General features: G+C 44.6%; 1 protein-coding gene across 2 annotated transcripts in view; it reads left to right on the forward strand.

Moving 5' to 3' along the window:
- Positions 1-847: 847 nt before the first annotated feature.
- The window catches only part of DIS3L2 (DIS3 like 3'-5' exoribonuclease 2), a 195,498-nt gene continuing 168,691 nt past the window's right edge, over positions 848-27,654 (forward strand). Inside the window, exons 1-5 of one of the 2 annotated variants that reach the window (XM_055723535.1) lie at positions 848-1,317; positions 3,885-4,604; positions 20,032-20,190; positions 20,493-20,635; positions 26,360-26,413. In XM_055723535.1, the coding sequence (XP_055579510.1) occupies positions 3,905-4,604; positions 20,032-20,190; positions 20,493-20,635; positions 26,360-26,413 (1,056 nt within the window). In that variant the 5' untranslated portion in view covers positions 848-1,317; positions 3,885-3,904. The remainder of the gene's footprint in view (positions 1,318-3,884; positions 4,605-20,031; positions 20,191-20,492; positions 20,636-26,359; positions 26,414-27,654) is intronic. The other variant, XM_055723536.1, reaches the window with a different exon arrangement.

Here is a 27,654-nt window from a genome sequence, read left to right on the forward strand (position 1 = left end):
AGGCCAGTTTATTGCTCTCCAGTTTTTCTTTTGGCGGAAGTTTTTTGGCAAACCCAGCCAGAGTTTGCAGCTAACAGCAAAGTGACCAAACCTAGTCAGCTAGACCCTGGATCTGACTCTGCTATGAAGCCCCGTGGGAGGACTTGCAGCCACAGAAAGAACAGGGAGTAAAGCCCCAGCTCCTGACTCTGGTCTCATGCTTCACCATCTGACACAAAGGCTCTGACTTACCCTGCTGGAAATCAGGCCAGTGCTGCCCAGTACCATGAGTTGGTCACTACTCAGGTGCTGTGGTATGGGTGGGCTGTAGGGCTGGCAGGTTGCCTGGCACCCAACCCCCAGAGCTAGGGGAGCATGAAGAGCTTAGGACACAGGAGCCTGCTCTCCTCTGCAGCGCAGCCAAGGCCATGCAGGTCTCGAAGGAGGCTTCCCTGTGCGGCTTCTGGAGGTACAGCTGCCTGCAAACCTTTGGGAGTTTCCACCGGGACAGTAGCAGTTTTGGCTCTTTACAGTATTAAATCAGCTGAACTATGTGTTTTTTACCTATCTGGCTAGAAACTTTGGATGAAGCAGGAGTGCTGGCGGTGAACTGGACACCACAGAGCACCCAGCTGGCCCTGGCTGGAAGCAGGAGGGTGTCTGCACACTCCAGGGATCATGGTGTCTGCAGACCTTCAGGCTGGGGATGGTCTGGGTTGGGCTTCTGCTGTAGTGCCAGCACCTCCTGTCCCCCACCTCCCCGCAGCACCCTGGCCCTGCAGGGACCCCGTTAGATGCCCCAGCTCAGCCCCCCAGAGCAGAAGCCCCAGCCTGGGTGGCCTACCACCCTCACCCGCTGTGACTGACCAAGCGGGGGCCCAGGCCCAGCCTCAGCCCTGTGCGGAGGCTCCCCTTTCCTGGCAGGCCGTGGAGACCCGCAGGCCCTGCCAGCAGGGAGCACCCTCCTCTGCAGGGAGCGGGGCTGGGGCACCCTGTCCCCTCCTGGGCCACCCTGTCCCCCGCCGGGCCAACCTGCCCGCCCTCTCCACGGGGCCTGCCTCACGGGGCCCTTCCCGAGCTCCGTCCTTTGGCCCAGGCGGGGCCCACGGGCTGGCGGCCCGCCCCGTGTCACTAGAGGCCGCTCGGGGGTCCGGGTCCTGCGCCGGCCCCGGGGGTGCGGGGCGCGGTCAGGGAGGGACGGGGAGGGAGCGCTTCACGCGTTCGGCCTTCTGGGCCCTGCCGCGGCCCGTAGGCCTCCCCTGACCCGGAAGTGGACGGTGGGGGCGCTGGGACATTTAAACGGCGCGGAGCGGCGCTGCGGGGGGAGCGGTTCGGCCGGTGAGTGGTGGGGCCGGGCTGGGCGCGGTGCCCCCTCCCCGGGCTCGCCGCCAGGGTCCCGAGAGGAGGGAGCGGCGCCCCGGCCGGTCCCGGCGGCGCTCAGGCCCTGTCACCCTCGTGGCAGTGCCGCCGCGGCGGGGGCCGGGCCTGGCGGTTTGCTGGCTCGTCCGGCGGGCGCCACCTGCTTCGGTCCTCGCAGAAGGGTGGCGGCGGCCCGGGTTGCGTTCCCGAGGGGGTCGGGGGCGCTCCGGGCGAGAGCGCTGGTGCCTGGTAGGGGAGGGGGCGGCCGAGGGCCTGCCCCGGGCTGCCCCCGCTCCCGGTCGTGCCGCTGGGGCGGGTGCGCCTACCTTTGCTGTCGTGCGCTGCCTGGGGGGCCGGGGCACCCCCCGGGCGCCGTCCCCTGCGAGGTGAAGGGCGGGGGAGTGGAGGCCGGTGCGGCGTTTGGAAAAACAGTCGGGTGGGAACGGCGGGGGCAGTTTCCCCACTGGGCCCGGCTGAGGGGGCATCTCCCTTCGTGCCTCCGTCCTGGCATCCCGCTCATCCTCATGGCTGTCCCGCCGTGGGGCCCAGCCTGGGTGGGCAACGCCTCGGGCCCACCTCTGCCTCCCTCTGCGCCCGGCCGCTGGCAGCCTGGCGGGTCCTGGCTGTCCGTGGAAGACTAGGAATGACATTGTAACGTGTGGGGGCTTGTAAGTCCCCGTCTTTTGTCTGTGCACCAGTTGCTAACTGCTACTGTGATGAAAGTTGCAGAAATTATAGTGGAGGTGAGGTGCAAATGTTTAGTCTTTGCTTATAAATAAAGACAGCAAACTCCTGTATCCTGGAACCAGTGTTTGAAGAGTTAGCCTCGCTGGCTTTTATAAATGTTATCTACTTCTATTGAACTGGCAATGGGAAAAGGTGACGTTAAAAGAAAGCTTGCTGTAGACCTACCCATGTGAGTGTTTTGTAATAGCTCTGTAGCAGGTCACTCTATTAGAAAAGTTTAGCTATTGGCCAGCACAATGGAAAAATCTTAGGAACAAGAATCACAAACCACACAAAGAATTTTTCCTATTTGTTCAGGGATTTTTAATTTTTGCTTTGTATTGTGAAGCCTGCTCACATCCGTGCTCAATTACTTAAGTAAATCTTGCTGCAACACACATTATTTCTCTGAAAGGGCCAGAGCAGGCGCTCTGAGGAGGAGCTGGCTCTGCTGTCCTTGGTCCCTGCTGGATGATGCCCTGTTCCTAGGCAGTATGTGCATGGAGGAGACTGTCTGGATGCTTATCCTCTGTGCAACTGCAGCAAAAGGGAGAAGAGGGCTGGGTAAGGGCAAAAGAAAATTCCAAGCATGCTGGAAGTAGGGAAGGGAATAAAAATTTCTTTTCTGCTGAGCTCAGTATTCTGTTCTGCCAACATCCCTGTACTTAGAGAGGTGACGAGAGAGAGGTTTAATGGATGGTATCCTTTATTTTAGATTAGAGTCCAATGCCCCTCAGTTCTGGTATAAAACATGATAGTAAGCCCTGAAGTTCTCAATGTACCAGCTGGGGTGAAGTTCAGCTGTTCAGCTTTAAACATGTCTTGAAAGATAAGAGGCCCTTTTATGAAAACCTGCAGAAGACAGCAGTTGCATTGGGCTCCTTTATCAATATTTTTATATTGCTTTTTGATGTTGCATACAGCAAAAATCATTGCAATGTCCTGTCTATACCTATAATTTACCTTAATAGTAGCTGAGGATAATTTACTAGATTGTTTTGCTCTGAACACTTAAAAGCTAGAGCAGCTGAAAAAGGATTGGAAGATGCTTGATCTACTTAAGTTCCATGTTTGTGCAGCAAAGGTGGAGGTGTAATACCATCTGCAGAAACTGGTGCTGGATGGAGCAGCAGCCAGTGTGTCTCAGTTGCTAAGAATTACGAGTTCTTGCAAGACAGTTAGTTGTGCTAGGGAATGTGTTTTATTTCCATCATACTGGGAAGTGAGTTTATGGCTAGAAAGACAAGCTGAAATGGTTAGTCTTCGTATCTGGAGCAAATGTCCTGTATAATCCAGATGCGTCAGTCATTGTGGCAGGGAGTTAACAGGCAATGTGTGCTTTTACAGCAACATTGAAGCACTTCAATAAGGATGAAGACTATTTTTGAAGACTCTAGGTTGGACATGACAAGATTTTACTTCTGATAAATACTAAACTGATAAATCTGATAAAGTTTGTCAGTCACTGCTTTAATTTACCTGGCTTTTTCAAAGGCAGGGAAGAGCAGATTGAAGGAATCCTTTATATTTGGGGTATATACCTCAGGACACAATTCCCTGTTTTGTGTGGCATATGGGCAGGTATGACTTACAGGCTGTGGTCACTCCTAGGTACTGACAGGGATTTGGTGCAGGGCAGATGTTGAGAATGTCGTGAAACCCCTTCCCTCTCAGTGGAGTGACTTACCAACCCAGAATTTTTGTAAAGGTCAATACGTTCTCATTTAGTACATTTTTGTGTCTTTTAGTGTCATCAATTATTTGATGCTTTGTTTCAAGAAAATAACCCTTTTTCCCCCTGTGTCTATTTATAACTGAAGTTTGGGGCTTTTACTGCACTATGGATCAGCTGGGGTATGTGAGAAGTACTGCTTCTGCCCAAGGTGCCAAAGAGGGATTGGGCAAGCCTGCTGCTCCCCAGAAGAACGCTTATGCGAGGCTTGTGCAAAAGCACCACAGCGTCCGATTCCAGTCCTATTTGAATCACGTTGCACAGAAGATGCAGCTAGAAGAGAGCATCTCCAGTGACCCCAGCTCGGATCTGGACCCACCCCTGAGGAGAGGCCTGGTGAAGGATAATCCAGCCAGGAATGGATTGAATCTGCGCAGCTATTCACCGGTCAGAACATCTCATCTGGAACAGCTTATGCCTGGAGGATTTGGGAACAATAAACCCCAAACTGCTGTGAACAGAAGTCCTCATAAAACAAATACCATTGTTAGTCCAGAGAGAGACTTGGAGTTGGAGGAAGACTATTATGTACATCAGCACGGAGCTGCAGCTGACTTGTTAAATATGAGTGATGCCCTGGGTGGGAGAGTATCGAACAGCCTAAGACACCGTGCAGCTCTGCGGAAGTCCTCTGGTTCTGATGAAAAGGATGAGGATGACATGTGGAGGAGGAAACATAAGAAACGAGGCAGATGTGCTGCCAACACAGATACAGCAGCTGGACACTTGTTGACTGAGCAGTTTAGTGAGGATGTGCTGGCAATAAATGCCAGGAAAAACAGTCACTCCTCTCCAGGTCGAGTCCAAGGTGAGTTCACAGTGATGAACTGTTTAGTCCATTTGCTACAATTACTGTGGAATTGAATGTTAGGTTTTAGTCACGAGTGAGTTAACATGAGCCAGTTCTACTCTGTCCAAGTTAGTCAGCCCTTAGTTACCTGTGGGTGGCTTTGTCCTGGTTTACAAGTAAGCCATCCGGCATGTATAAATGGCTTCATGTGGAGCCAGCTTGGTGCTGGCAGAACCTAATGCCCTGGCCTAAGCTCTGTGAATGTGGCTGTGCTGCTTCCAGGCTCAAGACTAGGAGAGCCCAATTTCTCTGGTGTAGAGTCCAAATTAGTAAGACTGCTGGATCTGAGCTGACTCAGGGCAGAGTCACGCTTTTCTCTGCATTGCCTCTTTGGATCCGGAGCATTTGCTTGCCTTTGCGGAGGGTCCAAGTCCATCTAATACTCAGGGGCTAAGATGCCTGTGTAATTCCTGATACAGAGTGTTGACTCCAGTAAATTTTGCTGTTAGTAGCAAAGAGACCACATCTTGCAGTAGTAAAGTGAATGTCTCTCTGAAATGTGGTACTTGAGGCAAAAAGCTCTCTTACGGAGATAAATACAATTTTTTCTTAAAAAAAAATAATCCCCAAAACAAAGCATCAACAAGCAACCAAAGCCAAAGTTCAAATTTGATCTCTCAGTGTAATGGGTTAAAACTTCCTCTGAATGTTGTTTATGGTGAAATACTTGGATAGCCTGATCTTATGAGCTACTGCTGGAGGAACTCATAAATGTCACCGTATTAAATTCTCTGTAACAAGTAGAAAAGAGATTGATTTCTCAGTTGAGTAAGACGGGCCCGAGGCCTATCACAACCCTGGGATTGGAAATGAAGTAAATGTTTAACTAAATCAGTCTTACAAAACTATGCTCTGTCACTCAAGAGTGACAAGTAATATGCTTTTCTTAGTGATAGTGATATTTTTGAGGCTGTGACAGTAGATCATGTGCTAAAGTTGGTAAACTTTCATGAGTTCTTGCAAGACAGATCATAGAGATATAACAGAGGCAGATTATGTTAAAATTTGTTGATGAGCTTGGTTTCTGGGAGGTTTTTTTGTTTATTTTTTGCATGCTTCATTGTAACATTACTTATTATGCTAGCCTGTTGTAATAGACTTTGCTACCTTTTACCCTTTAACTTTTGGGGAGCAGAGAAGTGCAGCTAACAGAGATCCTAGAAGGCTTACAGTTTGTAGCCATAAAAATGATAGGTGCCTACATGGATTTTAATCTAATATAAAAATACCCTGGCTTTCAAAAGCAAGCACCTGCGGTTCCCTCCTGGTCTAGTTGGGAGTGAGGTTGCACAAACCCTTTGAAAACTAGTTGTTTGCTTAGTGTAAAGACCTAGAGCATAAAATGGTGGCCCTCATGTTTGACCTCCCAGGTGGAAAACTCACGCTGTGGGGAAGATTATTGGAAAATTATTTGCTTAAACAGTGACACCCTTCCTGTTCTTCCCCCTGCATGCCTCCCCAGCCACCCTCCTGTGTAGCTGAGATCGGTTACACTCCAGAATGCTTGCAGGGACACGAAAAGAGTTTATTGAGGAGGAAAGAAATGGGGGGGGGGCAGGGAAGTAATTTGGTTCAGAGAAACATCTTTTCTGTTGTTCAGTTTGAGTATGTTTTAGAACTCTTGCTTAAGTGAAATGAAGATTTTACAGTATGCAAGCACTTAGGTATGAGAACTCACACATCACAGTACCAGATTAATTTTTTCTCACTTCAAAGCTTGTCTTTCTCTCTTGATGCTGATATAAGTCTTATTACTTTGCATAGGCAGGTGCCTGGTTTGATCAGTTTAAATCAAGGCTTGTGAAACTGTGATGGCAAGAATTGCTTCTGTCATGGCAGTGAGGCATATCATCTTTTCAGTAGTGACATTTCCTCATAAATTAATTCTGTTCAGGCTGTTGTAGGCTTTCCAAAAGGCTCTTTGAGCTAATCTCAAAGCCAGGTATCTCTTTTTATATCGCTTCGTTTCATTGTCCTCATCTTAACAGCTCTTCAGCTCAGGCTTTGGTTGTTCCGTGGTCAGGTTTGCAATGTCCCTAAAACTGACAGTACTAAAATTGAAGGCAAACATGGAGGTCTGATAAAACCCTTTGAGTGCCCTGGGGCAGGCTGTGGGCACAGAGGGACTGGGCTGTATTAATGTCCTTCTGGTGGTGCAGTAGTTCCAGTGGCTTTGGGGGAAAGCGGAGTGGTTTGTGGAGCCCCAGGCAAGCATCACTGAGCCCTGGAGCTCATTGCTGGTACGTATTGCTGTCTGTGAGAAGCACTTGAGGATTGCCTTTGTCATTCTGTACTGTAAGGCTCCAAGATGAGGACTGGGGGGCAGAAATAATTTCATAGCAGATAATTAGGAAACTGGCCATGGCAGTCTCTTCTGGCATTCTGTACAGTAGCTACTTTTCCCAAGTATTGAAACTTTGAAGCTGAGAGAGCCATGTGGACAAAACTCCATTGTCCCTTGTCTGAAGTGTGACATAATCATGAAACTGCAGGTTGGATTCACTCTACGTTATCAGCACTCTTGGGTTTGGGTAAACAAAGCTGCATGTAGAAGCTGTTCCACAGATTGTTGCTCATTTTGGCACAGCTATAACCTCTGTGAGGAGAATTACCATAAAACCTCCTGTTCTGAAGTTTCTTCTCAAACAAACCCCTGTAAGCTATATAATAATCCTAAAATGCCACTTTAAATTGTGATGCTTTTAATTTTTAATCTAATAGCATTTTCCTGCTGGTGTTTTCCCCTAAATCTCCAATTCTCTAGGTTCTTTGGGTACTAACATTTGGTTGAACTTCCTTAACAGAAAGTATATTATGAAGTCCCTTGAGTTGTTTTCTGATTTTGATCAAAGGCTCTAATGGTTTTCTCACTTCAATCTGGAGATAGTCATCAAAATCACTTTTCAGACTGACTGATGTTTCTGTCATAAAAGGGTTTAAAACCATCTCTTCCTTGAGGACAGAAGTACTGACTCTTTCTGCAGCATCTGTCTGTCCCACGCTAGTCATTGAAATTTGCATGGCTGCTAAGTGGAACTTCATCTTAAATATCTGTGATGCATTGCTTTATCAGTGAGTGTGGACCAAGCTGCATGTTTTATTGGGGACAGCCAGGTTTCAGTTGCTTTTTGAGTATGTGCACTTCACAGCCTGTTTTTGAGGGAATGTTACTGTTTGATAGAACATTCCTGAGTCTGCTGGAAAGCCTAAAAAACTAGACATCTGCAGAAGAGAGCTGTCCTCCAAATGTGGAGTGCAGCATGGTCTTTGGGAACACCATCTCCCAGCCATTCTTGATTGTAGAGGATCTTGGGAGCTTGAGTACCTGGGAGCAAATGGCTTTATTGATGCTGAAAGCTTGGGTGGAGCAAGATGCTTGTAAAGGTTGTTTGGTATGAAATTGGTTCGGACTTGATGGGCGGAATATACAGTCTCAGTTTGTATCTGCAGATATCCTCCTTGGGAAGAACACCACCACCAGCTTTGCTAGGTAGCCTCCTGAGGCTCCTCTCGCTACAAGCTTCACGGGTTTGTGATGTGATGGAGGTATCTTATCCATCTGTCAGGGTCAGCATGCCCCCTGAGTAGAAACAGACAATTCCTGGGTAACAACATGCCTCTTCTGAAATGGCGTAAGATTTCCACAGTGCTTTCTGATTTATCATCTGTCTGACGCTTGGCATTTATTCGCCCAGCCTGTGGTACTTAACCAACTTGGGCAGCTTCCACGGAGGAGTGTTGCTGGCAAGCAGGCTGGTGTTTAGTATCATAGCTTTAAAAACAATTGTTGCTGTTGGATGGTGGTGTTATGTTTGTGGCTGCAACCCTGACATTTAAGGGTTTCAGTACAGGTAAAGGAAATACCCTGGAATGGCTTCCCTGCATGTTTGATGGGCACAGCTGGTCAAGAGATACCAGCCTTAACACAATGGCAAAATCTTACGGGTTTTGTCTTTCCACAGTATACTGCAGTGAATTCTGTATTTGCTTTTGTTTCTCTGGGAGCAGTTGGAGGAAGAACCACAGCTTCTGCTTTTCCCTTCTTGTAAGGCAAATTTGAGATAATGCTACTTTAGTGGTGAGTCTTCCAGTTCTTGCGTGGTGAAATTCAGTACTTAAGAATGCTGTTATCTCCCTGTCTGGCACAAGTAAATATAAGCCAGTGATCTAGTAAAGGCCACAGAATCAGCTCAATAAATGGAGAATGTTGGTTGCTGTGGAAATCTTTAAAATGTAGCTAATCTTGCCAGGTGCAATGTAATGTTCCTTAGGTGACATTAATCATAGTAATAAGATATGAGAGAGGAGGGAAAACTGGATTTATTGTATGGCCCCATCTGAGAAACACATGAAAAATAGAATGCTCCTTTCTTTAATGATTTAGCAACGTCATCACAAACATAAATTTCTCTCTTGCTTTTGATAGAAAAAAAATCCTGCATTCCTGAATCTTGTGCAACTAATGTTTTTGGCTAACATCAGCTATAGTATGTGAGTTAATATCTGATGTATCCTCTCCTGGGGAGATGAGATCCTGCCCTTGCAGGGACTGTGGTTTTTGTGTGTGATCTCATAACTGTCTTCCATGCCCTTTACCAGAGTCCTGAGTGCACTGTGCTGCAGTGGGACCGAGTTCTGCAGCAGGAGCCCTTCCATTTGGCAGCAAACCTTTCATCTCCGTGAAGGAGCTTCTTTCACCTACTAGTGCTTGTGTGAAAATGTTCATCAGTGGAAACACTTGTTGCTGTTAACCTGGCTTTCTTTTTTTTGACTGTTTTTTCTTCTCTTTAGCCCCCATTATGTAGCTCAGGTAACTATGTCTGTCAGTGTGGTGTTGGTCCTGGAAAAATAATAAGCTAACACAAGAACTGAATTGATTTTTTAATCAGTTTTACATCTTTTCTTTAGTGTGACTTGTCAGTTTATGCAATAGAGGTCCTGTTGAACTTCATCAGTGTCAGTTTCTCATGAGGTTAGAAGTTTGATGATAAAGGTATGAATGTGGTTGCTAGTGTGTTAGCATAATAAAATCACAGCACGTATGTAATGGTTTAAAAGCTGTTTAGGTGAACTAATTAAATGCAGCAATAACTTGAGAATGGTTACCAACAGGTGTGTCTGGTTCCTGCAGTGTCATGTTCTGACCCTGTGCTGTTTAGTACTTCAGTCAATCATCAGGAAGAAAACATACAAGTAGGGTTGAAAGGCTTTTTGGATGACTTGGAGATAACAAGGAGTATTGAATTATGGGGGCAGTTACTGGCAGCCATCTGGATCACTTGGTGGACTGGGAGCAGGCAAAACAAGATCTATTTATTGGGCCAGTGTAGAACCATGCTAGCAGTGCGAGGAACCTAGTGTGGGAAGCAACAGCTTGGAAAAAAGTTCTGAGCTTTTGATGGATTAGTCAGCTGAACATCCCCCTCCTGTGAAATGTGGCCAAAAGGGTAATGTATGAGCATGGGAATTGGAAGATGGAGTATGGACTGCGTGTGTCTTTGGCACGGCAGCAGCTTCTGGAGTATTGTATCCTGTGGTGATGCCCTCTGTTCAGGGCGGATGGTGATGAATTGATGAATACTCAGAGGATGGCCACAAGAAGATTAAAATGCTGGGATCATGAGTGAGTGATTTGAGGAACCCTGCTTTACTTATCAAAGAGATGCTTGGGGGAAGGGAGCTTTCAGTAAATTGCCTACATCGGGAACAGATGTTCAATAATAGGCTACTCAGTTGAGCAGATTATGATATAACACATTTGAGGCTAAACAAATCTGGGCTTGAAATACGGTGCAATTTAGCAGTGAGGGTAAATGACCATTGGAACAGTTTTACTAAGGCTTGTGGTATGTGGGCTGTCACTGGCATGTTTAAAAGCCCTGATAACAAGTTTTACCCCTCAAATACGCTGGCGTTCAAACAGGAATTAATTTGGAAAAGCCCTCTGTCCTTTTTTATCCATGAGGTCAGCCAGCCCACACACCCCAGTCCGGTCTGGTCCGTTGTTCAGATAATCTCTGAAGTATCTCCTTCGCTGTGGGTACCCAGGTAGGTAGGACAGATGCTTTGCAGCTGGCTTCAGTGGCTAATTGTGATTCCTTCCCAGTCTGTGGCTGCTGCAAGGATTTCACCACTGTCTTGCTCTCCAGCCTCTGCTTCTGCCTCTCCTGACCTATGTGCTGGTGTCTACGTTTTGCCCTCCCACCTCAAGCCCCCCTGCAAACGAGCTTCATGAAATGCTTTGGGCTGCATGTCCCTAACTCCCTCTTGTGGGGAAACCTGAGCTACAGAGAGTTGAAACTTGGCTGGGGCAGGATGGAAAACAAAATGTTGAGATCTATTGCATAAAATAATGTCTTCTGTGGCAAAAATAAAAATTTCCAGGGTGCTGAAGGAAGGTGTCAACACTAGTAGCTGCAGCCCACAGATGTATGGGGCAGGTCATGCTTGGGAGAATATTTCAGGCTCTCTACAGATACAAGCCTGCAGCGATACTGTGTTTTTGTTCAGTTTGTATGTTTTTAGGACTTTTCCCCCAATGTTACTAAGGGTTGTGAATTATGTACCTACTACATTGAATGGGCAGTATGGGGAATGGTTCTTCAGCAAATCGTCTTATTCTGCAGCTTATTTGGTATCCTTGGGCTAGGTATGAATCTGAAAGCAGTTCTTTCATTTCTTCAACTGTTAATGTCTTCCAGTACATTAGCACCTCCCATCAGGTATTTTGCCTTTCAAAGCCTCATGACTTCCTCTGATCTTTGAGCAACTTGCTTCCCTTAAACTACTGAAGCTCAGAAATCAAAGAGAGAACTTCTGCAATATTAAGTTTTTAAAGTATTTTTCTTCAAGTCTTGAAGAAGCCTTTTCACAGCATAGTTGCTGGATAAAACAAAGAGCACAAGGTAATGGAAGCGGAAGATGCTTTGGGAGGATGGAAGGATGAGGGGACAGTGGAAGCAGCCCTGACCCACATCCCGAGGCAGGAGTGGAAGCCTGGAGGAGTGCAGTCACCAGGCGGAGTAGGTAGTTAGGAGGTCATGAGCAGGGTGGAGCTGGTTCACAGAGAGTCCTGAAAACTAGAGGAGCTGTATCCCCTCCCTGACAACGCCACTGTGCTGCTGCACACAGCTGGAGCACAGTAACTATTTTGATAAACTTTTAGTCTATTGCTACTAAATGAGTTTCGTCACCAGCCCTTAGTTCACAGCCTGGAATGGTATCTTTGGCTCTTGCACTCATGTAGTATTCCTACAACACAAACCCTGCTGAGGAATTGAATAAAACTGCAATTACTGTCTGAGTTACTGAAGTCAAAATCCTGCAGCATGAGGATGCTTGGAAGTGTTTTGGAAGAGGAAGCATGGTGTCGTGGGCACATGATCTTGGCGGTCAGGAGCAGTTTCCACAGCATTGTTTTCTGCAGCAGAAAGAATCCATTGTGCATTTTTCTTCATTTCAGTTTTTCAAAGTGTAGGCCCTTTCAGAAAGCCAAAGTCAGCAAGGACGTTTTCATTTTCCCTTGTGCTGCATGCCCCTAGATTTCAGTACGGAACAAGTTTTAAATAAGTACGTGCAGCTTAAAGCAAAAGAGCAGTGGCAACGTGTGCTTCCTACCTCATTTTTATGGATCTGGGAATGAGCATCTGTCTCTGCTCCTGACGTTCCTGAGTATCCATGGCCATGGCACTTCACTTTTGTGCTACTGCCATCCCTAAATAGGAATGTTTCTTTCTCCGTGGCTCATTGCGAGAATGCCTAATGTCTGAATCTTTTACAACCAGCCGCAGTGTAGTGGTCACCTCCAAAAGCAGCTCATGGCCCTATAAACTCAAACCATGGCAGCCTGTATTTCCCCATCCAGGAGTCACGGGCTGGGGGCAGGCTGTCTTTCTGCAGCCAGCTTGTTCCCCATGTGGCAAGGATTCCCTTGGTGCTTGGGTTTTTTTGATGTTTGATGCTTCTGTGCAGATTGTGGCTGACTTTCTGCCCGAAATGTTTAGAGAATCACCTTTTCCAAAGAGGCAGGGTGAGAGGGCTCTCCAGATCTGTTCCTGGGTACACCAATGACTTACAGCCAGACAGTGACTGGCACAGGCGCAGCTGTGTGACATTGTACAGGGTTGCTGGTAGCCAGTTGGGCTGTTGCTAGAGGGACTGATTGCTCTGAATCACTCCTGCAATCACATTTATGAGCGGTGTGGACAGGCCTTCACTTAAGCATTGTCTTCTCATTTTAGTTTGGTTTGTCTTGAGGATGGAAGGTTACAGCTCAGATTTACACCGTGGATGGGCCCTGGTGGCCCATTGTAATGGGTCAATTAGTGGAGACTGGTGGGCATGGGAGCTAGTTCTGGCAGCTGGATTTCAATACATCATCCACTCAGTTCAGGACATTTGCATAGAATTTACATTTTGGCTGAGCTCGTGCATGTAAATGTAGGTCTGCATTGTTTTTCTTCTTTGAATGACTGTTTAATTAACTTTAAACTTAATTATGCAATCTGCCATCTGCTGAAGTCCCTACAGTGCTGTCCTATCACCGTCCTTCTCCACTTCCGTCAAGAATATTCCCTTTCCCGGAAGTCTGCCGTACTTTTCAATCATTAAGATAACTTCAAATCATTCACATACTTGGTTATTTTTGAGGGACTCACAGCAGCATTGTAGGATCTCCCTTTAGCTCTGTGGTCGGGCTTGGACGGAGCACAGGAGTGTGCTGCAGAACTTCCAGTTTAGGATTCTTTGAGTTTACATTTCATCAGAGAAGAAGGATCTTGTTTTATTTGCTCATGATAAGGAGAATGTGCTCTCAGACTTTCTCTTAGATCCCAGACTGAGCATCTGAAATACCGCCTACCAGCTTTATCTCCTGAAAGTCTCTTTGCTGCAATGAAACCTTACTGAACTGATAACGTATCTCAAGTCTTGCCTTTCCACTCCTACATCTCTAATGAATTCTTTCCCTTTACATCCTCATTTCTCTCTATTGCTTTGTCTTTAGTCTTGAGCCATCTACTTTATTTAACCTGTATCCTTCAAGATACTGTAAAATGCATGGAGGTGGTTCTGTTCCAAGGCTGTCAGAGAATGCTGAACTTGTAATTCATGTTGAGAGCAGTGTTGAAGCACAGCTGTTCCTAGCACAGGCTGGAGTGGAGCTGAGCTCATGGGGAGTGTGGTAGATGGGTTTTGATCCTGTTTGTGTTATTAGGGCTCGAGCACAGGGTTTTGCTTGTGATATCTTCCAAGGAGTGTCTTTTTTTTTTTTTTTTTTTTCTTCCTGGTACAGAACTCTTTCCTTGAGCAGCTATACCAACAGCTGTCTTTGTGTTTTTCTTTTTAAAGCAAAATAGAGAAAAAAAGTCCTTGGCTGCTACCATTAGTGGGTTATTTAATCTCTTAAATCTGCAAAATATTTTGCAAAACATAAATAGCTAGTTACTTCTGGCCTGTCTGTGACCAGTGTTTTTGTTGACATAACTTGCATTTGAGATCACTTCAGTGGTGTTTGTTGGTTTTGCCTGTTGTTTTTGCCTGTGTGTGGTAACTTGATCCCAAATATTGTAGTAGTCATTTAAGCGCTTGGAGTTTTTGAGTTAGTCACTTATATAATATGGCATATACTGGGTATCGCTGGTGCACGAGGAATGTCAAACAATCTAACTTATTTTGGCTTTTAAAATTTGAGAGGGAAGTATTTTCAAGGCTTCTCTGAGCAGCAAAAAATATCAAGTAGCTTTTAAATTGCCTGTTTAAGCATAGGAAAGGGGAAGACATAGGGTTCCTAGCAAAACCACCCTGATGTTAATGTAGTTTGTGCTGGCAAAGCATGCTTTTGCTAGTACAGTTTATTTGACTTTGGAGAATGAAATGAATAGTTGCCTGGTACAACAGTGTCAACACTAGGTCTGTGCCTATCCAGAGCTGCCAGTCGGGAACTGCATCCCCCCAGCTCATCAAAGCTTCACAAAGGGATTCACAAAAGCACCTGGGGTGGGTTGTTCAGTGGCTATGTAGGATTTGAGATTTTTTTTGTGTCCCAGATGTTTTTCCAAAACAAGGCAGAGTTTCCTTTGGCTGAACTCTTGTATTGAGACTATTAATACACCCTGTTATATATCAGCATCCATAGTGGCTAATAAAGTTGTGGACAGGACTTCCTGGCAGATCATGGAGAGTATTCATTTGCTGAAAGACCAAATTTGATGGTTTCTAAGATTTGCTTTGCCAACTCTGCCAGGAGCCAAGGGCCAACTTGAACTTGTTGATCTGTGAGGTGATGCCTTGGGCTGCCACATGGTTGGACTCTAATTCATTAACTTTCTAGTAAGGATGGGCAGGAACATGCTTTATTTAGCTTTCTTGCCACGCTTAACCTAGTCTGATTTAAATGGGAGCGTAGGACTAAGCAGGGGCTGACATCAGAGTTGTTCTCATTGCCTTTAGTTGGTTAATTCCTGCTTTTGGAGGTATGGTAGTGTTGGGTGACCCTTCATTTGGTAGCTGCCATGACTTCTAGCCCATAAGCATGTCCTTACAGAGTTTTACTAAGTGCATAGCTGGGTTGTCTTGAAGAATTAAATGTCAGGGAACTTCTTGGAAGGTTTGAAGCAAATTGGTTCAAGTCATTGAAATGTGTCAGCAATGAAATGAAACATTGTAGCAATACAGACAAATATTTAGTAACCATGTGTTGAGAGTGTCTCATTAACTGATAACAAATTGTTCTATTGCGTGTTATCAGTTCTGGGGATATGCTTCTGTTTCTTCTCATGCTTATGCTAACTGTAAAGTGGGGGTATTTGAAAGATTCCTTTGCATATCTATATCATGATCTAATGCTGGGAAACAAGGAAAATCCTCTTAGCAATAGCAGAGTTAGTGAAGGTGTTGATGCCCAGTCATGGACTGATAAAGTAGCAGATGGACGTATTTTTTGTTGGAAAAGTTTGTAACAATATTGTGCCATCCAACACTTTCAACATTAATTCCTTTCTTTTTTAAAGAAAAAAACATAAAAGGAACCGTTACATGTTGAGATAGCTGCCAGTGGGGTGGGAGTCCTAAACCTGCAGAGGGTTATCTGCACAATGGTTGTGGTACTCAGTCCTGCCCACCCCAGGGAGCTGGGTTAAATATAAATAGTGTAGATGGTAATAAAGCTGGACGCTTAGTTAGAGGTAAAAATGCCTAGCGACAAGGTAGGTTCCCTTTGACAAGAAAGGGGAAAGCTATACTAAGATGTCCATATCTTGGAATTCACTTAGATTGCTTAAATAAAACTAGTTCTTGCTGGATCCTGGATGGGAGGTCATGGATGTGCTGATGAAAATTCAATGAGGAATATTTTCCTTCTGTGCTGGTAGCAATGAAATAGCTTGTCAGGTGTTAGAGGGCAGTTGGAAATGTTTTATTTTTGGTAAATAAAATTGAGGGTCTTGTTTTTTTCTCGTGTAAAGCAATATGCAAATTTTAATACAAAATTAAAGACTGGCCTTGCTAACCTCATGTCTAGTTGAATATTTTAGTTGATTTAGTTGACCATCTAGTTGATCAACTGACTAATAGATTTAAATTTAATTAAATGCAGTACTTCTCAAAACGTAAACTATAGAGTGATTTTGTATAAATTATGTCAAAATAAGCTGATTTAAAACATCTACCCTACTCTCTTACTGTAAGCTAGATCAATTATTCTGGGAAGCTGCCTGTCTGCATTCTTTTTTTTCCAAAATAAGAGAAGATTAATAGGTACTTAAGTTTAAAGACCAAAATGTGCCATTGCATGATGTCATTGTTGTTGTGACGGAGATGAGATGTGATGGTTTGGATTCTAGAACAAGCTCCAGTGTTGTCCTTCCAGCAGAGCTCAACCAGCCACTGCTGCCTGCACACCAAATGCTGGACTGGACTCCTGCTGTGGAGCCAGCCTCCAGTTCCATCCTTTCGACTCCTTTTCCTGGTGCCCATGTTGAGAATAAAAGTGAGTCACTGATTGTGGACTGTTCTGAAAGCCCACAGATGCCATCCACTTTTCCTGCCTCTACCCGTGGAGGTGGGAATTGTGTGTTTCTACTTCCCCCAAGTGCTTCCCCTTGGCTAGTTTGAAGAGGTTCTCTGCTCTGTGTATGGAATTGCTGGTCCTCTTCAGGTGTCCCTCTGTCACCTTTGTAGGGAGCCTTCTTGGCCGATACAGGTGTTGGGTGTTTCAGCCCAAGTCTCCCTTCAGAGGACTTCAAGTAATGAACAGTCAACCACCTTTCCTCAAATTGTTACTCCTGTATCATTTCCCATTGGGAATGGCAGAACATCTAGAACTCCCAGGCAAGTGGTGGCTGCATCCATGGAGAGCAGCTCTACATCATCTGTGCAGCCAGATAAACATACCCAAATATGTTACATTTGCTGTGTGTTGCGAATACTCGTGTATCTTGCGTTAGAATTGCTCTGTGTTCAAGCTTGAGTGGTTCTGCATGTGCAGATGTGTTTGGTGCATTGTGGTTGCTTCAAACCTCATGATAGGGTGTATCAACCAACTTCATTTCAGTCACTGCACTTAGTCTCCCTTCTGCTGAGGTTATTTTTCATTTTATTATATGTATTTACTACTTAGTTTATTTAGTCATGGATTATTTTAATGCCTAGAATATGTTACTACTTTGTGTGACATCTTACCCTAAGAGATTTTGTTATCTTACAATTCACGTGACTCTTAACACCATGGAAAAAGTAAGACTTCTGACACACCTGGTGCTGGAATAGTTTAACTAAGTTCGTGATAGTTATTTCAGAAAGGATAGTCTCAGTATATCCTATGTTATCTATAGAGTAGTCAAGTTACAGTTTGCTGTGTGGAATGATGTCTGTTTATCCATCAGAATATTAATGCTGGGCAGCAAGAAAGCCCATCATAAGGACTATTTCCAACTTCCAGTTTTAAGGGGCAGGTGCATTACAGAAGCATATATTGAATCTAGTTGAAACAGATGGCAACCTGTAGTTAGCTCTTTCTTTTTAAAGGAGAAATACAAGAAATTAGTGTCATGCAGAATTTGATGTGTTCCAGTTGAATGCTAATTGTGACAGTTGTCTGTGGCTTTGTAACAGGTGGTTTTGTTTAGCCATCAATGTCACAGCCAACAGGGTTGAATATCTAAAGGGGCTGTGTGTAAACTGACTTGCAAGCCAGCTATGTCGAAGCAGAGTAAATTCGTTCTTTGAGTTTGTGTTTGAGTCTGAGTGGATGAAAAATCCCACCAGAGTACAAGCCAAAGTCTTTAAGTATTGGACAAGTGCAAGTGAGTCTCTGCATGTCTGCTGTTTCAGGATGGAAGCATGCTTCTGCACCCTTTGTTGCTGTGCATTTTTTTTTTTTTGGCGGTAGCGGCCCCAGACTTTTGGAACTGATGGCCGTGGCAAGTGCTGGGGCAACTTTGCTCTGCAGTGCCTAATTCTGGCTCAGCTCACTTCCAAACTCACTAGGTGTTTTTTTCTTTTTCCTCCTGCATTTTAGTTTTCTGCTCTCTTAATTATATGTTAAGATTTAGCCTCTTTTTATCCCAAGTTCTTTAATTCACAGTATTTTCTGTGACTTGCTGTCATAGAAACAAGGACTTTAGAGGACCTTATGAGCTCGTGTAATCCATTTCACTACCTCAAGGAAAAAACTACTCTTTTTAGACCAACTCTGGCAGATGTGTGTCTCACCTAGTTTTAAGAACCTCCAATGAAGCAGATTGCGTGACCTTTCTGGGTAATCAGCCTAGTGCCTTGCTTTTTTAACAGAGTTCCTAAGATCCTGCCTGTTGCGGTTTAAGTCTGATTCCTTCACCAAGATGTCTCTGAAAGCTCTGTCTGGAGCAGACCTTGTTGCCAATTCAAAAGCTGTTCTGCTCAGATCGTTCTAGTCCATGATTTTATTTTCAGTATCTGTTTTTGAACTTGATTTCTTGACCCTTAGGGCATTTGCAAATCAGTTAATTTTAGTTCTGTTTTATCGTGTGGTCCATACAGGTAGTATCGCCTCGTTCTTGTCAGTTGAAACCTAAATATGTGGCTGCGCTCTTGCTGTGTTACAGCTGCAACCTCCCTTGGACAGTCTCCTTCCTGAAAGCATATGCACAGTACTAAAAGCTTGCTTGTGTAGAAAGAGGCCAAACTACATTGCCCTTATCGCTGAACTCAGAGGCCCCTTCTTCATTTCAGTGTCCTGTTTGGAGGCACTGCTGTGATGTTTAATCTTTTCCTGGACTGGTCTGAGCCAGAACCTTGAGTTGTCCCGCTGCCTGTCTTGGTGTCTTATCTCCTGAATTAGGATCATCCCTCCCTCCTCCAGCTGATTTGCCTGTTACTGTATATGGAAGTTGCTTTTTGTCTGTGACTGGGTAAAATAGCAGTTTTCTCTCATTGTACCATATTTTTAAAGATCTCTGCTTAAGTACAGCTTTTTTAAACTTTTTTCTCGCTGCTTCAGTTCAATTCTATGAAGCAATCTGTGATTTCGTTTGTGAAGGATACCATATGTAAAAAATTTGCCTTGTAACTTGGATAGCCCCATAGCAAATAAGTTGGCATTGCACGTTTTCTGACTTGCAGGTACAAGCTTGGACCCAGGGAGGGTAGCCAGGAGGGGCTGGAAGGCGAAGCTGTGATGACATGTTCAGTATCCAGGTGGAGGGCCAAGAGGGCAGCTGCACAGTGCTGGGTTGCATTCCAATGTGCTGATCCGTGGAACAGCGTTGGCATATGCTTTGGAAGCTGCTGCTTGCTCTCCTGGCTTTAGGGAAGGGGCTGAGGTGATGGCAGGGAAGGAAGGGGTGAGTCTTTGCAGAATATTTTCATACGATCATGACCTATTCTGAGCAGGCTGGACATTTGGAGCCTTGGCATTTCTTTGTGGTGGTGTTGTGTACCATGCTGCCTCTGGTAGCTCAAAAGTTAATTACTCCAGAGTGGGTTATTGAGATTCCACCCCACCCCCCGCCTTGATTCCTGAACTACTTAATTAAGTTGTAGGGAAGTTATATTTTCTCACTACTTGGGGGCTTAATGGGGTGGAGGCTTTGGAAACAGTTTAACAATTTCACATTTTATATGCCCTAATGAATTTCCCAGGATTTTGGAAGGGTTGTATCCAACTTTAATATCGTAATTTCCAGAGTTTTATTTATGCTAAAATAAGTTCGTGGTGGATTAAGAGGCACAAAGAGCCAACAGATTACAAATGAACTAATGAAGACATTGTTTCTTTTGGATAAAAAGCGTGACTCACAGTTGTGATTTCTACTGAAGTACTGCAGACCATGAGCTTCACCAGGACCGCAAGCTGGTAGTGGGGTTCCTCTTCCCTCCCCTGTTATTTCAAACCTGTATTTGATTTCAGGTGCAGAAAAGAGAGGGTTTGCAAGGACCAGAAACAACTCTGAATCTGCAAGAACTCCTCAGAACTTCGATAGGAAGAGGCAACTCTCTGAATCGCAGACAGAAACAATGGACAATTCAGACAACAGAATAAATCCTAGACAACTGGGAACTCCCAGAGGTATTAAAGCAGAGCGCGTACATGCTTCAGGAATAAGCGGCCTTGAAGCATGTGCTCAGCACTATTAAAGGATGGGCTGGGATGAATGCTTTTAACTCTAAAATGAGCTGTAAAAGACTGTCAATTATTTGTAAAATATGATTATTCCAGGCTTTTTGGTGCTCTGAAGTCGGGTGCCAGGATTTCTAAGCAAACTGTCTCAGAAGTTCAGCATTGAATTCAAAGCCTCTGTACAGCTGCTGTTAAGGTACACAGACATGTTTGGTGGGCAAGATAACACTTATAAATTTTTTTTTTTTCAGGAGGATCCTGTGCTGCTTTCCCAACATCAGGTGATAGAAAGAATCTAAATAAACCCACTCGAGGGAGGAAGAAGAGTATATTTGAAGCCTACATGTCAAAAGAAGATGTTTCAGCAGGACTGAAAAGGGGAGAGCTAATTCAGGTGCCTGGACCATACAACATCCATGCTCTTGTGATAAGTCTGTTGGCAGTTGTTGGAAATCAGTATCAGTTGGTTGCATGACAGGAAACTGATGTGCCACTTGTAGATGCTAGATGAAAATTTTTTCCTTTTCTCAGAAGGTTCTAGAAGTGGAATGCAATCTTTTACATTCAGCTGAAGTATGGTTTTTGATTTGATTGCATGTTCTGTAAAATTCCTGATCCACACTCATGATGAATTGCAGAGTTCTGGTTGGATGGTCTGCTAGCCATGATAGTCATTATTGTGGGGACACTTACTTTTACAAATGATGCTTAAAACACAGCAGGTGCTTGGCAGCCTCTGTCTTTGTCGGTGTAAGTAAAAATGAATGTCCTTAGCAAGATACTTCTTGCTGAAATTCCTCACAGAAATGCTCATTAGTCCTCAGCAATGAGGTGCAGATGCCTCCACTTCCTGACCTACTCTTCTTTTTGCAATCTATCAACTCTTCCCAGAGGTCTCCCTCCCACAAAAATAAGGGACAGTGATGGTACAGGTGGTGCTGTGGTCCCTGGAGTCTCACTGCCCTACCGAGGCATTGCAATAACTTGTTATAAAATACAATGCAGCTGGTTAAATTAATATCAAATGGGCAGGCAGTGGTACTGCACCCTTGATTTGCTTGCGTCATTGTCTTCGCACTCCCCTGAGGTTATAGGGCTGAACCAGCCACGGATGACAGTGTATGGTTTACTGAAGTAAGGCACAGGTAGCAGATGGAGCTGAAGAGCCCATTGAGATACAGAAAATAATTTGCATGTGTATGTGTGGTTGTTTGCCTTGAATAGCTAGCAATAAGCATGTTCTCGTTTTACAGATTCTAAAGATCAAAGACTGGACTTCCATTTGGAGCAGCAAAACTGCAGCCATAGTTAGGTAGCAGTTCTCTGAGTATCTAGAAAAATGTGGGGGTGGACCTGCTAATTGTGTGGGTAGCTGGATCTCAGAAGGAGTTTTGCATAAGGGCAGGCAGGGCTGAGGTTCACTGAGGAGCAGGAGGAGAGAATAGCATCCTAGAACCACTGTTGTAGTACAGTCCTCAACATGGTGTAATGTTCTTCAGGACACACCTGGTTGTCCCAGTGAGATCAGACTGGCTGGGGGAAAAAGGCAGGTGGGAGTCAGTGGGGGCATGACAAATGATGCTGAGGCATCGTTTACCCAAACACGCACTGTTGCATTGCCATTTAATTAGTGTTGTTATGCTGGTGAGGTTGTGATACTTACTTTCATCAATACATTGAACTTGCAAATGGCAGCCTCACTTTTTGTATGATTTCTTGTTACAATTGTGTAGTAATTCTTATGTGATAATATAATCCCATAAATTCTGGAGGTGTTATGAGGATTCCACACACAAGATTGCCTGATTTCATCCTGAAGACCAATCTGATAAGCTCTTTCAGAAAAATGACTATGTGGGGGGCATATCCCCGCTGATGATCAGAGCGGTCTCCTGGGCTACCCAGACTTTAGGCCAGTGTCTTTTTGAAGACTGTCACAGACATCCACGATGGGAAGGAAATGGTGAGGGAAGAAATGGGAGCCTCAAGCTGTGACTTTCCCCGGGGCTGTAGTGGCATATGACAGTAACTAAAGCTTCTGCCTTACCTTCAGGAGTGGTTTTGGTCACACAGCCTGATAGTGTTAAGTGCAGCACGTGTGTATGAGGTCGAGCGCAGCTGCAGATGAGGCACATCAGCCTATGACTACTACCTGAGAATCCCATTGAAATGCCGAGTCCCAGAGGACCTGTGATTACATGCTTACTGGCAAAAGAATCCTTAGTTCTTGTAAATGTGTAATGTCTACTCCAGGTCATGTGCTGCGTAACTGGAGGAGTCATATGTGCTTTTGTAGGCTGTATCTGTTTACCTTTCATCCAGTTCCACATCTCGGGAAAACAGTTGAGGCTGTGGAAGGTGGATTTAGTCACTGAGGGCTGAGTGCCTTATCATGGGCATCCCAGCTCAATATCTCTTATCTTCAGCTCACTCGTCATTATGATCTCATCAAGACCGTTCATCGTTGCAGTCTTAACCAGGATTGGTGAGATCCTGAAAGCAACTTTAGTGAATGGACAAATCCTCGGCGCTGTTCTGTACACTGGCAAGAGACACAGTGAACAAATACCTGTTGTGTTAATCCCCAAAAGCAGGGCATTGGTCTGGCATGGTAACCTGCAAAAATGCTCCACAAGAGCCTGTGGAAGAGGCGAAGCAAACCTATTGTTCTGAATCTGATGGTTGTGAGCAAACTTTGAGTGCTAGCCAGACAGAAGCATGACTCTCTGAGCACAGGCCATCCCCTGGAGTGTCTTGGAAGGGCTGGATCTGCATAGATTTGTGTGAGAACTTGAGAGAGAGTTGCTAAAGAGAAAAGACCCTGCTGTGAACTCTGAGGATGTTGCTGGACCCTGGCAATGCAGCTACGCAACTAAATGCGCCTGAAAACCCAGCCCACGGAAACTACTGGAAACTACTGGCAGACGTGGAGTTCACTCAGATAAAACACAAGTGCCATGAAGATTAAGCAGTCCTAGATCAGGAAGAACAAAGTGTTATCTTTATGGGTGCTGATGTCTGTCAATATTAGTCTTAATGGCTTCTGGTACTTTATCTGACATAACTCAGTTTTTGATAAGTAGCATGGAGAAGTGTGCCCTGTGGGATTTCTGGATTCATTTAATCATGTGACGTGTGCAGAAGCATCCTTCCAAAAGAAAGGGCATCTGAGCTCAGGCATTTAAGAGTGCATAGACTTCCCAATTCTGTGCCTGTAAAACTCTGCAATGAGCAAACACCAAGTGAATCAGGTTGGTTGGGATCATATAGTCTGGTCTGAAGGCAAACAAGATTGAATAACTTCTGTGTAGTTATGTAAGCGGATGGTGTTGGCTATACACACAGATGAAGTCAGGTTATGTATTAAGGAACATTGACCCAAAGGACCATAATCATCCTGTGAAGCACCAGCCAGAAACTCGTGTCTCCTCCACGCCTCCAGCGTCTCCCAGACCCTCCCTGCAGGGCTTCTGGGGTCAGGTGGAGTGAGAGTGTGCAGGGCACAGAGGTGCAGAGCCTGCTTTGCAGTTAAGAGGGTGCTTTTCCTTGGAAAGCTGTTCTTTTGTGGGTGTGAAGGCTGGGGTTTCCCTGATTGGCATGGGTGGTTTTTTCAAAGGTGGCCTTGGTAGCAAGCAGGTACTTGAACCCTGGCCTTTTTTTGTGTTTTGTACATGCAAATGAATCTAGGCATATGTGTTACGGTAACTGCTATGAACTGCTTGACTTGAGGTGCTTGAAGTTTATTCTGAGTACTGCCTGCACTGGTTCTAGCAGAACAACTTGAGCAATTATGACCCTTTTGGACCTTGCTGGGGGAGCTCAGTGAGGTTAGGAACTTTTTTGGCAAATGTATGTGAAACTGGCTTGAATCATCAGAAAGTGTTTTAGAAACTTTCCTGCAAACCTTTCTCTTACCTTTCAAAACAAAGGCCCTACTGACATAAAAACACTGATAAATATAGCAGCTATTACTTGCAGGCTGTTGTAAAACAATACAACATTAGTGTGACATCATGAGACTCTGCAGCCAGATCCTCACCCCCTAATGCACATATGAGAACAGTTGTTCGTTGCAGATGGAGAGAGTGACTGGTTCCAGATATGATATCACAGCGTGAAATGTACAACATCGTAAATAGGATTTTCATAGGCACAGATAATAGGGCCCATCTGCTTTCTAAGATAAATTTTGGGAGTTCCTTGCTTAAAGGAAAGAGCTGAAATATTTTAATGCTACTTGATGTAAGAATTCTAATGCTGATCATAATTTGGTAGTGCATATAAAATGGAGAGAAACCTGTTGCACGGTAAGCATGGTAACACTTTGCTCCTCTGTGTGTTTGCTGGAGCTGGGCATCCATGTGCACATAGCTGCTCTGACGCCTTCTGGGCCATGGACACAAAACCTGATGTTTGCACCTGGCTGATTGACAGCTGTCCCAAACTATTCAAGGGGATTCTGCAGAGTAACACAGGATATCCCATCACCTGCTTTGAGCTGGTGGGTAGATGCTGGTATGGGAATTGTTTGACGACTTGTCAAGCAGAGCAACCATCCCTTTTCATTTTTTTCCTTTCTCTTTGTAACAGCTTCCTTTACTAACAGTGTATTGTTTTTGATGGCTGACTCTGGGAAATAAGAGGAGAAAAAAGACCATTGAGAGTTTTCCATCAGTGGGTACCAGTGCTAATAAAGGCTGATGACAACGATTTAGCTCTTACTTTGCCTAAGCATACAGTATCCCCAGGGTTGCTCCCAGTGGGTTGTCTTTGTTTTCATGCCCTTGTCCTGGGTCGTGCTTGCCATGTGGTTGGTGTGCTCGTTAATACTAGTTACATAAGGCACAAAATAAGACATTGCAGCAAAGTATTCCAATAATGCCTGAAGAATATAGAATATATGGTGCTGGTACTTCCAAACCTAAGCAAATAAAAACAATGGAAAACCTTCATAAATCTGCAAATTCTTCTTCAAGGCAGCAAAACTTTCACATGTAATCAGCTTTATTTTCCTATCGTCTGAGTGTTTCCCAGAATACATAAAAAAATTATATGCCGCAGTAAATTTTTAAGGAAGCAATTCCTGTGAGAGGTTCCTATGATTGCTTAACACAGAAGTGCAAACAGATGGAAACTGTTCATATAACAAATTGGCCAACTTTATTTCAAATACACAAGTGGAGAAAGTTTTAAAGTTTCAGCCCAAAGCAGAAGCCTGTCTGATGGCAGATACCTGTTTGTATGTCCATAACAATCTAATGCTGTCAGTTGTAACTGCAGTCACTTGCATCACAATTCCCAGGACCTTCCTGGGCTGGGAACGGCACTGTTGCATAGCCTGTAAGTCCTTCGTTGGCTCTCCCTTTCTCTTGTATGGACTTGAGCGCAAGCAGCAAACTGGTTTACTTTGGAGGGGTGATGGGGTGTTGTTGCAGGTGACCTGAGCTTTGAGTTGGCAGATAACAAAGCAGAAACAGATAGACCATAAGAGTTTCAAATGTTTTTAAGGTAATGTGACTTTAAACACATTTAAACAGATTTGATCCTGTAGACTTTAAATGTTTGTTTTTGGAAAATCCTTTTGATTCTTCTTTGGAAATATTCTTTATCACAGAGTTACTGCTACTGCCTGTTTGCAGGAACAGCCTAAGCAGCCAGAACCTTGTAAGGCTGATACCTGCTGCCATGCAAGCTCAGCACGCCAGCTTTTCCTCTTTCCTCCCCTCCTCCAAAATAAGCAAACCCAATATTCTACTTTTCCAAAACAGAGCAAAGCAAATTGTTTCTATTGTCTGTTTGTTAATGAGGGTGGTGGATGCTCAGCAGAAAATGTGTGAAGGGAACAGGAGGGCTTGGATCCTCGGTTCACCCAGTAGCAGCAACAATTAATGATTCAACATCTCTTTGATGACAGACTGCAGTAGATCAGCTTAAGCCTATCATGAAACTGCCTTTTGCCTTGAAATTGCTCGGATGCTAAGTTGTCAAGACTTGAAATGTATAATGGAAATTTAGATGTATCTCTCATGTTTCACAGTAGATATATTACCCACAGCTCTCTAATTTAACTGATGTAAGATTCAGGCATAATCTTTCTCCTTTTTTTTTTTTTTTTAAGGGACCCTTGAGAATAAATCCTAAGAAGTACCATGAAGCCTTCATTCCATCTCCAGTAAGTGTAATTTTATAATGCTTTAAAGTTCATAAGTAAAGGTGCATTAAGATAGGAGTTATGCTGTGCGTGAAAGGTCACTCAGAGGTGAATGAGTTGGAATAAATGAACATGATCTAGATTTTCTTTTAAATTAAATATTCCCAAACAAATCCTGTTTTTTCATCCCTCAAAGAACTTCTTTCTTGTGCTGAAATTGGGGATACTGTTGGGTCCCACAGAAGCCAGCTGAAGTCAGGTTTGAGGACCACCAGAGAGCGTAACTGGAAACCCTTGGTTTATGGCTGCAGAGGTTTTATAGATTTTCCACTGATTTAAGTTAATCTTCCCTAAACAAATATGCTCTCCATTTTCGATCTGCTGCATGAGCTAATTTGAAAAGTAATTCCAGAAATAATATGCGTGATTCCTTTTCATGTGCCCGCTTTTGTGCGAACCGTATCTTGGTTGGGATGTGCTTCTGTCAGATGGGACTGGCTTGTGCCTCTTCTCTCTTCGTTCCTTATTTTGACAGAAAAGAAGGGCTCTTGCAAATTCAGGGACTTCCAGTAGGGAAGGTGACCTCACAGCTGGCACAGCCAAGGCTTTTTATCTGGAACTGACTTGGTCAAAACGTTACCATCAATGAGAGGGATTTTTGTATTGAAATGTTTTCTTGGTGTGGGGGAGAGAAGGCAGAGCCTGCCCTGAGACAGTGAAACACTGACTTTGTTGTCCCTACTACTGGCAGTGCTATTGTTTTGGAGCTTGGACTGAAAGCCTTGAAATTCAAGTTGTTGTTGGTTCATGTTGTCGATTTGGGATGATGTTTTGGAGCCCACTTTGACAGAGAAGGCTGGCGTTACAGGGGTGGAGGAAGGTCGGCATTGCACAAAGTAGATTAAGGTTAGCTAGAGGAAAATGTACATACAGAGCAGCTCTCCAGTACATCAGTAGAGCAGCACTGTGAAAGTGTGTAAGTGAAAGGAACCGTGATCCTTCCTTTACAGGTGTCCTTGTAGGTGTGGTAAGTGTAAGCTGTTAAACATTGTCTCTGAAATTACAAAGAGCAAGGTTAAATGAGAAATCTGGCGACTCACATGAGTTTAATTGGATGTGAAGTTTTAGCCCTAGCCACCCCCAGTATCCAGCTGCCTTGTGCCGTTGATTGCTCGCTGTTCTGAGTTCAGGAATACATACATTAAGGAGGGTTAGCTGAGGTGGTTATTTCAGCTATCTCTACTTTTCTGCCCCTTGTGGAG

This window comes from Falco cherrug, chromosome 11 (assembly GCF_023634085.1).
Source record: "Falco cherrug isolate bFalChe1 chromosome 11, bFalChe1.pri, whole genome shotgun sequence".
In the NCBI taxonomy this organism is placed as follows: Eukaryota; Metazoa; Chordata; class Aves; order Falconiformes; family Falconidae; genus Falco; species Falco cherrug.